This window comes from Urocampus carinirostris, chromosome 5 (genome assembly GCF_059441175.1).
Source record: "Urocampus carinirostris isolate Australia breed hairy pipefish chromosome 5, RoL_Ucar_1.0, whole genome shotgun sequence".
In the NCBI taxonomy this organism is placed as follows: domain Eukaryota; kingdom Metazoa; phylum Chordata; class Actinopteri; order Syngnathiformes; family Syngnathidae; genus Urocampus; species Urocampus carinirostris.
The window spans coordinates 21,461,144-21,473,293 of NC_142353.1; the positions used below are offsets into that span (position 1 = coordinate 21,461,144).

General features: G+C 37.9%; 1 protein-coding gene across 2 annotated transcripts in view; it reads left to right on the top strand.

The window, feature by feature from the left end:
• Nucleotides 1-12,150, top strand: part of ipo11 (importin 11) — a 130,807-nt gene that overhangs the window by 77,194 nt on the left and 41,463 nt on the right. The window contains exons 23-27 of one of the 2 annotated variants that reach the window (XM_088336142.1): nt 5,251-5,330; nt 5,522-5,602; nt 7,297-7,395; nt 8,569-8,682; nt 9,164-9,285. In XM_088336142.1, coding sequence (XP_088192268.1) covers nt 5,251-5,330; nt 5,522-5,602; nt 7,297-7,395; nt 8,569-8,682; nt 9,164-9,285 — 496 coding nt within the window. The remainder of the gene's footprint in view (nt 1-5,250; nt 5,331-5,521; nt 5,603-7,296; nt 7,396-8,568; nt 8,683-9,163; nt 9,286-12,150) is intronic. The other variant, XM_088336144.1, reaches the window with a different exon arrangement.

Below are 12,150 nucleotides of genomic sequence, written 5' to 3' on the forward strand. Positions count from 1 at the left end.
GAAGTTCAGTGAGGATCTCTGAATGATTCAATGTTGATCTAAATGACTAACGATGATAAATGGAATCCACCTGTGTGTAATCAAGTCTCTGTATGAATGCACCTGAACTGTGATCGTCTCAGAGGTCTGTTTAAAGCGCGGAGAGCATCATGAAGAATGAGGAACACACCAGGCAGGCAACTATTGCTATAAAATGCAAGGGAGCAAATTAATAGTGCTTTAATAGTGCTTGAATAACACCTTAAAAACCTTCTGTGTATTGTTTGGAATTTTTGATATTTTGATTAATGTGTACCTTTTTTCGAAGAATTATAAATCATGAAGAAACTTTTAAAAAATGCACAACAAAGACTCCTTCCTTACTCATTTCTGTGGATCTGAAGTGTCGCGGACCAGCCGCATAAAAGCAAAAGTTATTTATTTATTTATTTATTTTCCCCCCCGATTCAGCGAGCACGCTCTTTTGTCAAGCTGTTTGTGTTTGTATGGGGACAGCTGAGCACTCCTGGCTTCATTTGTGCTGGCAAGAGGCAGATGATAAAAAAAATTAATCATGTCCAAACTCAGTGTATTTTGATTCGTTACCCTACTTCAACCCTGATTGAGATTTCTTTGTTTCCTATTTTTTTTCTAAATATCATCCTAAACCTGTAGGCCATAAAAATCTATGTCTGGTACACAGTTTTTCAATCTCTGCAAGTGTATCAAATATTAAGTATTCTAACCGGAAATATTCACTTACAATAGTCATACAAGTTCTAAAGACTTTCAGCAGTCCAAAACATTTTGAATATATATTTTTTTAAATAGGAGTTAAAAAGCGATGTCCATCTGTTTTCAACCATCTCTGGGTGTTATCCATTTTATTATTTCATATCTCCTTTGAAAATGTGACAAGTTGCCTTGAATTGTCTTGAGCGATTGTGATGTTAATTCACTCAACAGCAAGTTTTAACACGGCCGCCACATGAGATGGATAAATGCTGGTGGACTCTGCTGTTTAATTACCGTATTTTCAAAATAGTCTTTTTGTGATATATTTCCATATGAATGGCGGACCGGACTAGAAGGCGCATGGAATTATAACTACTGTAGTGGCTAGGGTTGCACCAAAAGAAAAAAAGAGTACCCTAGTTTAATCATTGATTAGCCGGAATATATCATTTAACACAATTGAATAACATTAGATGCAGTGGGCTTCGAACCCAGATCCCGGCGTGGAGTGCGGCGGATCCCAGAGACCAGTACACTAGGGATACAGACGACATATAAAATCACATTATTTTGAGTCACTGCACCGAATTGTTGATGTTATTATTGGGCCAGACAATGAGAATATTGTCAGGCACAGCTGACTAGCAAAGTCTTAACAAAGCGCACAAGATTCGGAATCGATTGACAAGAAAGGCATTGTGGGAAGTATTCAGCCTTTCTGAACTTACTGAAAAGAACGGCCTTGTAGGAAGAAATTACGTCGTCCTGAAAGATCGAAATAAATGCATGGCTGCACATATTTCAAACGTTTGTCACTTGCAATGCTTAGTTTGAGCAAAGAAAAAGTTCTCTCTACTCAACATATCTAATACAGTGACTAACAATAGTGTGATAATGATATGAGAGATGAGCCTTTTTATGTGCCGTCTGTGTCCGGGTTACTGAGTAGATCGGAACCGGAGCTCTCCGCTCCGCAATCCGGGTTTGATTCCTGTTACTTTCAATGTTATGCAATTGTGAACAACCATTCATGTCCCCAACAGCCTGGTGGTTAGGATTTGGTGTTCTTAACATTACTTTTTGTTTTGATCCCAGTTGCCATCGTCACAATTTATTGACTGATGAATAATGACACAAATTTGGTAACGCAATTCCAATTTTGTCCATATATGAGGCGCATATTCAAATTCCTGGCCATCTTGGGGGTTTTGGACGTGGCTTGTAGTCAAGAAAATCTGGTAATTCATCATCCAAAAATGCAATGTTAATAAAAATGCCAATTGGAAAGTTAGAGACCATATATACAAATAAACAAGTGTTAATCAGTCTGATTTGCGATTGAACGCCAATCAGCCCACCAGGGTAGCCTTACGCACTAATGACCAATGACAACACTTGTGTTCCCCGCATGGGCAATACTGTGGGTCTATAATTTCTTTCTGTGCAAGTCGGTGCTCGTAGGAATGTGGGTTTACAATCAAACTTTGTAGTTGGTAGCTTGAATTTGTTTGTATCAACTTCTCCAGGGGGACTGGGTGTCTTATTGAGGACAGGTTGTTCTTTGATGTTCAGATCCTTACAGCTTATGTTCCATCCTTGGAATAAAAAGTAAATATAACGTCTTAAAAAGGATGTTCCAAAATATTATGTTTAATTTAATCACCTTGTTTTCACCCTGTACAAATGAGTCAGTCTCATTTTGGCAAATATATACCTCTTGTTTAAAATGTTCAGTTTATTACTCAAGGTTGCTGTTCATTATCCAAAATGGACTGGTGTCTTGGGACTATTCAGATGTCCTCCATAGAAAGTTGCTGCGGTAGATGTGAAATAAAGACGTAAGATCTGAAGGACTTCCGAGGTTGTATGAAAAAAATAATGAAGTGAGCAGTGCATTTATTTTTATGTTGTTGGTTGCTGAGCTTTAAAAATATGTGCAGGACAACGTGCAACATAGAGATTCATGGTTTTCATTAGAAGGCGACCACATTCTCTACTTGTTCAAGGGCATTCATTTACTCTGTGTTTTTGTAGACATGAGCTTGTCTTTTATCATGAGTTTCATATACTGTATGACACCAGGCTCATTTGGTCTTGTTTTTTTTTCCCCAGCTTCTACTTTGTTCTTAATCAAAATAAATGACATATTGTTTTCTAAATTAGCAATTGCAACCTTACATAATTTGCCCTTCATCTGTGCAGGTGTTCAGTTAATGTTTGAAATGCATGCTGATGTTACATTTTGGTATAATTTGAATATTAATGTGATATTATATGCTTATGCTAAAAAAGAATTAGGACTACATTGTAGCTGCAAAGATAGCTGCATACAGTACAGGTTTTGCCTCTTAAAGATTTAACAAAATGTATTGAAAAGCTTATTAGACCTGTTCAACTCAGATGCCCAAAACAAATCATATTAGTTTTTTTTTTTTTTTTTTTTTAAATCTGATCAGCTAGAAGTAAGGTAAAGTCCTCTGCAGTCTTGTGTCTTAATGCACCATGGTCAAATTAAGCTATGAGAATTCTACAGTATTTGCAATATATGTCAAGTTCCTCAGCTTCCTTTCAATCCGAGCACATTTGTTATAGTGTTGCACTTACCTTTAACGTATTATCCGGACTTTAAGTTGTTCTGTAGTAAAAGCTCCTCCAGCTAATTAAAAACCATATATAAGTTGCACCGCATTATAAGTTGCATTTTTGGGGTAAATTTCATTGATAAAACACAACACCAAAAACATACATGTCATATTGAAAGGCCATTTAAAACAAAAGAGAGCAACGGGCTGAATAAGTTCAAATACTATATGACTGGAACATGATTGACATGCCTGTTAATTTCAGTAACGACGTAACACTTTAAGAGTTGTTCCGATAACTTTAGCATAAATAACATGCTAACCAAACTATCATTTTCACTCCAAATCACTAAATCTAATAACATTTTCATCCTCTGCGCCACTATCATGGTAAACAATTCGCCGCTTACGTCAGACTCATTGTCCATTATTTTTATAAATAGGCAATCCCTTTTGAGCAAGTTGAAAATATGTACTTTGGCGGAAACAAAAGTGATTTCTATACAAGGTGAAAATGATCCGTGCTTTACTATTCTATTATATTTCCCCCCAAAATGGGATACAACGTCATTTTCACGACGTTTGCGTGAGTGAGGAACGCTGGGGAGCATTTGTCGGAAAACCCAGGGCGAGGTTGAAATCTTCCAACACAGGACAGAGCATCCTCTTGCAGTTCAGTGCGAAAATGTGAAATGATATACCCGGTAATAATGTGTCAATAATTTCTCAGATAAGTCTCACTGCAGTATAGGTCTAACCCCCCTATGAGAAAACTGCGACTTATTTTCTGGAAAATGCGTTTTTTCAGCTGGTGTTTCAAGGTACAATTATACATTTCTGCCACAACTTATTTTACAGTTTATACAGGATGTTAGAGTGACACATTAATTGAAGCAGAATTTTTCAACACACAAGATAGAGCAAGAAATTAAAAGCAGTACGAGGTTGTTGTTTTTTTCGGAAGCTGTTAGTCTTGATGGAAGTCAGGACTCTCCTGGTGACCTTGTGTCTTAGATGCTTTATGCATGAATGTTACGGTGTGAATGGCTCTGTTCATAATTAAGGCAACTAAATTCTCTTTGTGTGGCGAATAAAAGTTCATTTTACCCTTGCAATCATTTTCTCTTTGAATTGCAGATTTGCGCACTTCGAGACTCCTTGACATTTTGAGATAGCTGGGAGAAAATGGCTCGAGCCTTTTGTGAATTAAAAAGTTTCTTGTTGACTTTTTGGGCACTGTCTCTACTTGAACATTTGTCGGACCAAAGTCATGCGTACACATCTGCAGACAGCGCCCAAATCCCAGCTCAATGTTCTAGCCTTCGCAGGTATTGCAGTCGGTATGAACGATATAATTTCCCCTGAGAAGTCACCTTTGTTTTCTGACAAGTCAGGAAAAAAGGATGTTCCAGGAAATTTAAGAAAGAATATTCAGAATCAAATATATCTTAAGCATCTGTTAATCAAGGAAGCATGGAGCAGCAGGGTCTCGTATGATAACCTAGACCACAAAAAGGAACGATTCATTTTCCGATGTGGGTCAACAGCAAATTTGTTATGCTAGCTGTGACTGACTTGAATGAACGTGAGGCCTATGGCCCAGTAAAGCCTGCCATATACGGTTTCAAGATAACTGGTCTTTTATTGTAGATCCTGCAGCTGATATAGAAATATATCAATTCTATCAAATGTTACATGAAAGAAAGACATCAAGTGAAATATTTATTGTTTGTAGCATTTCAAATTTGTGTCTAAAGTCCTGTTTTGTTTGATGGTCTACTCAGTGTGCATTCTCCTGCAAATGGCACATTTACAATGTGTGTGCTTATTCATCGACGAAGACAGCCTTGTCCTTTCCTCTGCCTCTTTCTATTGTTGTCGCCTTGGTCGGAACTACCAAATTAAACCTTTACAAGCGTTATTCTAATGTCTTATCACGGTCTTTTGTGTGCAGAGTTGAGCTCAGAGAACCTGCGTACATGCTTCCAGATTGTTAACGCCTACCTGTACTTGTGTCCAACAGAGTTTCTCCAGGTAATATAAACAATTACTTTTTGGGTGAAGTCTTATTTACACTCAATCAAAGTGGCGTTGGTTATTCATATGCTACAATATATTAATATATATATACCAGTAAATTTGGTTGTTGAGTTTTTTTAGGATGGTTATTTTAGCATCAGTATGAAGCTGACAATATTTTGGTTAATTCAATTTGTATTTTGCAGAATTATGGTCAGTCCTTATGTCAGTCCTTTTGCGATTTGCTGAAAGACATCACGAATGAGGGACAAGTTCAAGTTTTGAAGGTGGGAATTGTCTTTTTTCACCTTAATTTCCCTTGTTTTACAACTGCCATTTGTTTTAAGATCACAACCACACTACAATTAACTAATTTGCACAGCAGGCTAAGGATCTTGTGTTTTCTTTTCTATTTTTCGTTTTTTGAAGCACTATTAAAAGAACTGTGAAATTACTGAAATGCGGTAAGACAGTGATATGAGGCGGCTCACTGTAGCATACCAAAACAAACTCTGCTTCTTTTTTCTGTAGAGGCAATCAAAACAAAAAATATGTCTTCATTGCATTAACAATGCTGGACAATTGTTCTGCTTAAGTGTACCTTGTATGCAAACATCATACTTTATTTATATGTTGATCTGGAATATGTCATCCCTCACAACGGCCCTCAGTGACAACCCGACGTGTGTGCTTTTCTTTGAAAAGTTCATATGAATATCAAATATAGGGCGTACACAAAGTATACATCTGTCCTTTCCCTTTGGTCATTCACATCTCAGTGAGTTAATTGCGCAGTGTGACATTGACAATTCCTGCAAAGGTCTTATTAAAGGATTTGAAGGATAAAAAAGGTGGAGGAGTGTTTTTTCCTATTTACCATATTCATGCATGTATAACTCGCATTTGTGTGTAACATGCACCTCTTATTTTGATTATAAATCAGTATAAAGCTTTATGTCATCTTTTGTCCGCTCAAACTTTGCGGTTGCATGCAACGATAATCAAATCTGTGTCGCAACTGTTAGAGCGGCAAACCTTATGCACTGTAACACCAGTGACTTGGGTAACATATGAAAGTGCTTTAGATTTTATCCCATCATCACACCATTACGTTCACTGTATGAACTTAAAATGCACATGCATTTATTTGATGTCCTTCAAAGTCTGATTTTTCACCGGATACACCGAAGAGTTGTTTCCCTAGTCGAGCTTTTTTTGCGTTTATATCTTCCCGGACGGCTTTTCTCTATTCTCTAACATTCATCACTGGTAATGGGACTAAAAATTATGCGATAATGAGATAAAACCTAATGCCTTTTTGTACATCAACTCTATCACCTGTAGTCCAGTGGTTAGGATTTGGCGCTCTCACCTCCGCAACCCGCATAGTATTCCCATCACATGCGATGTTTTGCGATTGTGCTCAGCTATATTTCCCGACTGATCAATTATTGCTCAAAACCTCAATTATATCTTGTACATTAAGTTCTTTTTTAGGTAAAAAAAAACAAAACAAATGTGAGTTTTAAACATACATTCGGTGAATTCTGAAATTAGAAAGAGCGATGACTATTTGCGATACACAATTGGCGCTTAGGTGTATTTGTTTGTTTGTTTTACATACACAACATAATAAGACATGAGAACATTTCCAATAATTGTACTTTCCTTTCTTAATCCAGTTTCTCTGTGTATTACACTTTTTATGAACCCCACTGAAATCTATTTAACTTTCCCTTATAAGACTCCACTTATTTCTCAAACCAGGGGTCACAGCCTCAATTAAAACGGAAACGATTTTTCCATTGTGTTTTTTTTTTCCTCCAATTTCTTTTCTTGACTGACACTTGTTTGCCTCACTGTCCCCCAGCTGCTCGCGGTCTTTTGTGTGATACATGTTTACATAACGTGCCTCTTTGCATTTTATTCTGTGATTCTCCTTGCTGCTTTGTCCTTATATTTGCACCACTGTGTGTGTCAGCAGGTGGTCGAAATAGCTTTAAAGGTTAGTCCCATTCTTGGTACCCACATGTTCCACCCCCTGCTGCCAGCTGTCCTCAGAGGTGTAGTGAACGGTGAGGTAAGTGGTCCCACCAAGGCAAAAACACAAATGTGATTTAAATGGTGGGCTGGCGCTGTGCCATAATGTAAGTGTAAATGGTCTGCATTTATATAGCGCTTTTCAAGTCAATAAAGACCTCCCAAAGCGCTTTACAATGTGCTTCACACTTTTCCCTCTACACACCAACTAACCGATAGCAGCGTCAGCCATGCAAGGCAACTACCTGCTATTGGGGGCATTAGGGATTCAGTGTCCTGCCCAAGAACACTTCGACCTATAACACGGAGGAGCCGGGAATCAAACCTGTGACCTCTTGATCTTTTTGAGTCTCGTTCGAATTCAGATATTACTGTTTGACCGTTTTTTAACAAATTGTCATGTTTGCACTTACATGTAATATTTGAAATATAACATTGGGTTCCTTCTGCATTCCTCCCAAAAAAATCCCTACTTTGATACTTTCACCTGTGAATAATTTGCTATTTACTGTTTGATGTCTTGGTTACTGATAAAGATCTTCACACACCTCTGCCAATTTGTATTTGAGTAAATAAATAGCCTTAAAAGTATATCAAAGGCACTGGAAATGAGGAATCGCCTATCAACATGTATTACCCAGATATAGAAAAACACATAGGACATTTTTCACCACATAAATGGTGGTATTAAAAATGAAATGTTTGCAAAGAAATTCTCTTTTTGTAAATTTTTCTGAGAATGTTGCTATATTACAGCTTGGGTCAATAGTGTAGCAAAAATTTCTTGTCTTGTAGTTGTATTCAGCATCAGAAACGTGCAATTGTTTTTACCTCAATGAAAAATACTTGCATGATTGATCTCTTTATACTGTAAATTCGACAACTAATTCCGGAAGTTTTGTTGCTCAGCCGAGGTTTTTTTCAATTGTTAAGTTCTGTATCTGTGGGCCGGGCCTTCGTACAATTTTCCTTACCTGGATAATTGTGGTTCTGAACAATAACCCCCAATGACTATGTTATTGTGAAGTCAAAAACAAAACGAAAAATATTTTAATTGGACAACGCTGCGTAAACAACCATGTGTTTGGGCATGTTTTTTTCTGTCACTCAAACGTGTTAACATTTTTTTAAAGACAAGCTTACTAAATCCCCTACAAACAATTACTTACAACATTTAAATCATGTGTATTTTTGCTTTTTGTTTTTTTAAAAGCGATACCCTGTGGTGATGTCCACCTACTTAGGCATCTTGGGTCGTATCCTGTTGCAGAACTCCAGCTTCTTCTCATCACTGCTCACCCAGATGGCTTCTGAGTATGGCCAGGAGGTTAGAACTTTTGCCTGTCTTTTATATCTTTCTCCACACACGTTCAACAGACGCACCTCAAAGAGCCTAAAGTCAACCATTCTGAAAGAGGACTCAAAGTGATGAGCCATGGAATTGCAAATGGTACTGTTTCTAGGCACTGAGTCAAAGCTCCAGCCCCCTTTGTTTTGAAACTTTGAAATCGTTTTACCCCAACTAGAAGAAAAATGAATCACCTAGTGTTTATAGCTTGGCCTTAATCTCCATGGATAAAAGGAAAGAATAGACAGTTTGAAAAATCCCTCAGCTGTCACTCTCCAGTGCCAAGCGCCTTTTTTTCTCTACAGTGGCTGCTAAATGAGGCCGAGAAAACAGGGAAGGTCAATTCTCGTAAAGCACAAGATTAATGCAAGCCCTCTGAATGACTGTTTCCATTATTCCACTATTTCAACCCCCTTTACAAATTCTTTACAAATATGGCTTCCCTTCTATTCTTTACCAGATTAACCAGTTGTTGGGCAGTTTGATTGAGATGTGGGTGGACCGCATGGACAACATCACGCAGCCTGAGAGGAGAAAGCTGTCCTCTCTGGCCCTGCTTTCCCTCTTACCGTCTGACAACGGGTAAGACAGATCTTTCAGTCAATCACAATCCTTTGGGGAGCTAAATCCCTCCCCATTTCAATGCCTTTTAGCTTTAGGTGCAAGAGTAGGGAATAAAGTAGGTGTGAGCGAGCTAGAGCCACACTTTTTAACCTAGTCCATCAAATGAAAATTGTAAAAATATAATGTTAAAAAAAGTTCTAATTTTGTATCTCCCTTTGCTGCATTGCTCATATTTCCCCAATAGGGATGGTCGCATTCAAACCATATTGAACGTATTTAGGCGTGCACCAGGCATTTTCAATCTTTACGTTCTCAAGTAGGCCCGATCAGTAAAAAAATATTAACATCAAAATATCAAGCTTTGTTTTTAAGTACTATGCTTTATCATTCAGCCTACATTTGTAGCTTACCCTACAAATTAAAATCATGGATGATAAGGGATCTATTATTATTATTGGCATTGAATGTGTTAACTAAGTAATTACCGTAAATTCTGGACTATAGAGCGCACCTGATTATAAGCCGCACCCACCACATTTTAAGAGGATTACCACTTTTGTACTTACACAAGCCGTACCTGTACATAAGCCGCATGCGCCCACATTGAAACATGTAACACAATCACAAAATTAACCCAAAATTGACCCGCGATTGTAACTGAATATAAAGTACACAGTCCAAAAACCACAGCCGGCAAAATAAACGGAAATTGATACCGGTACTTAAGGTTTGATGCAGACCTGCAGAGTCTGGGTCCCGTTGAAAATAATCCAAGGAGAAAAAAATGTATATTTCCAAAGGTAAGGGTGGGAAAAATATATATCCACTATTGTCCGCTGCGTCCACAAACACGTCTCACCTTTACTCTACTTCCCATCAGCCCCCGTCTTTGATTCGCCCGTGGAAAACATATCAGAATAAGTCTCTAAAATAAATACATTACAAAAATATACAGTTGCAAATACATATTATACATGGTTACACATATTTACAAAGAAAGACGGTTCATCGAGAGAGTTTTCAAAGCTTTAATAATAATATTATAACTTTCGTCCCAAACCGTGCCTGTGAAGGGTAGCAAAACGCTCCTAGCAACACGCTCGCAACTCAGTAAACTGGTCTGTTTAAAAAAATATACGGTACTTGTAGAAATCACGGTGAACCGTCTTCCTCCTTATAACTGACGTCATCAAAGTCGTCTTCCCCAGTATGGGAAAGAGATATTGTCATATAGACGTCGTCCCACGCTGCCTTATTCAAAAACACGCTAGCAACACACTCGCAAAGCAAAGTTTACGTGCAGTAGCTCTGTTTCCTTCTTTATCGGACTGCTCGATTGCATTTAGCTTGAAAGCTGCGTCATGTGCCTATCTTATTGCAATTTACATGGTGAGGATATGTCTACGCTAATATAAATTGTGCACAAGCTAAGAAGTTGCAGTTTCCCTCGGCACATATAATCCACCGGTCTAAATCTTACCTTTTGTACTCGAGCGCCGCTGGCGGCTGTTAGAACAATTACATAAATTGGCCGCATCACTGAATAAGCCGCAGGGTTGAATGTCTGGGAAAAAGTAGCGGCTTATAGTCCGGAATTTACGGTATTAAAAGTCGAGTAATCACAGCTTTTTGTGTGAACCTATTCACCACAAACATCACAAACAGACTCGAGTGGGAGCTACTTATAAAAAAATATGCTTGCCTCAATTGTTGTAATTGTTCTGAAATAAATAAAAAATAAATACCAGAGTTTTAGCAGAGAACGGGCAAAATAACAGATCAAACGACCAGGCTTGGGCCTAACCTATTACGTTTTCTGCCCTCTAGTTGTGGGAAGAAGCATTCGGTTTGTATATTTTACAAAAAATCGTAACCCTTCATAGAAAATACTTTGAGACTTGCTTTTTTCCCGATATAGTCAGAGATTAAATCATCCAACAGGCCGGGTATTCTCCGCGAGCCTTACGTTTAACATGGCTTGTGTACATCATCCATTCCGCACTACACAATGGGTTACACAAATGCGCAAACAGAAGTACAGTGAGGCTCTCATCTATTTTCACTTTGTTTTTTTACTCTGTTGCAATTTGGCATTCAGTAAAATTAACTTGACCAACAAAATTTTTTATATTGGCCAGCTGCGGACAAAATAGAGCTTTGACAGAACGAACAAGACTAATTAGCAGCTTTGATGCACATAAGTTCAAATAAGTGTAAACAAATGATAACTATTTAATGACATACTAGCTTAGTACCCATTGGTGGTGTTTAACAAGCCCCTAAATCTGGTGAGCTTATTTGTCAATGAAAAAAATGCTCACGTTCAAGATTCGAATGTCACATTTATAGCGAGCACATTTTCTTTGGCCTTCATGTTAATAGGTCATCGACGTCACATGGGAATTATAGTGACACTTCGCCATGTGGCTTTTACGATATTTCTCTGCTGATTTTCCTCATCAAGATTTTTGGATGGCTGACGTTTTTCACAGCCCTGATTGTGTAACATCAGACAACCGTGAAATCCTTTGTCATGCCCCCTTGCTTGCTCAACATAGTCAATTCGATATGACAGGCTCGGCTGGTTGGTTGCAGCATGACAAATCAACTATCCTGCGTGCAATCGCAGCTAAAATTGGAAGGGTTTTCTATCCTGTTCCTCATGTCCCTTAATGCATATAATTTTTCCCCTTTCTTAAAGCGACACAGAGCTGGCAAAGTTGAGCCGAGCAATGTTTTTATGGATTTGAACTTTTTCTGTCAGTAGCTTGTCATTGCATCGCTAATCTGATTATAAGATATTATATTAGGTGTGAAGTATGTTGAATTTGAACTGCTGAAATTGATTTGCTTTAGATAATATTTATGTTTTAATTATTATAC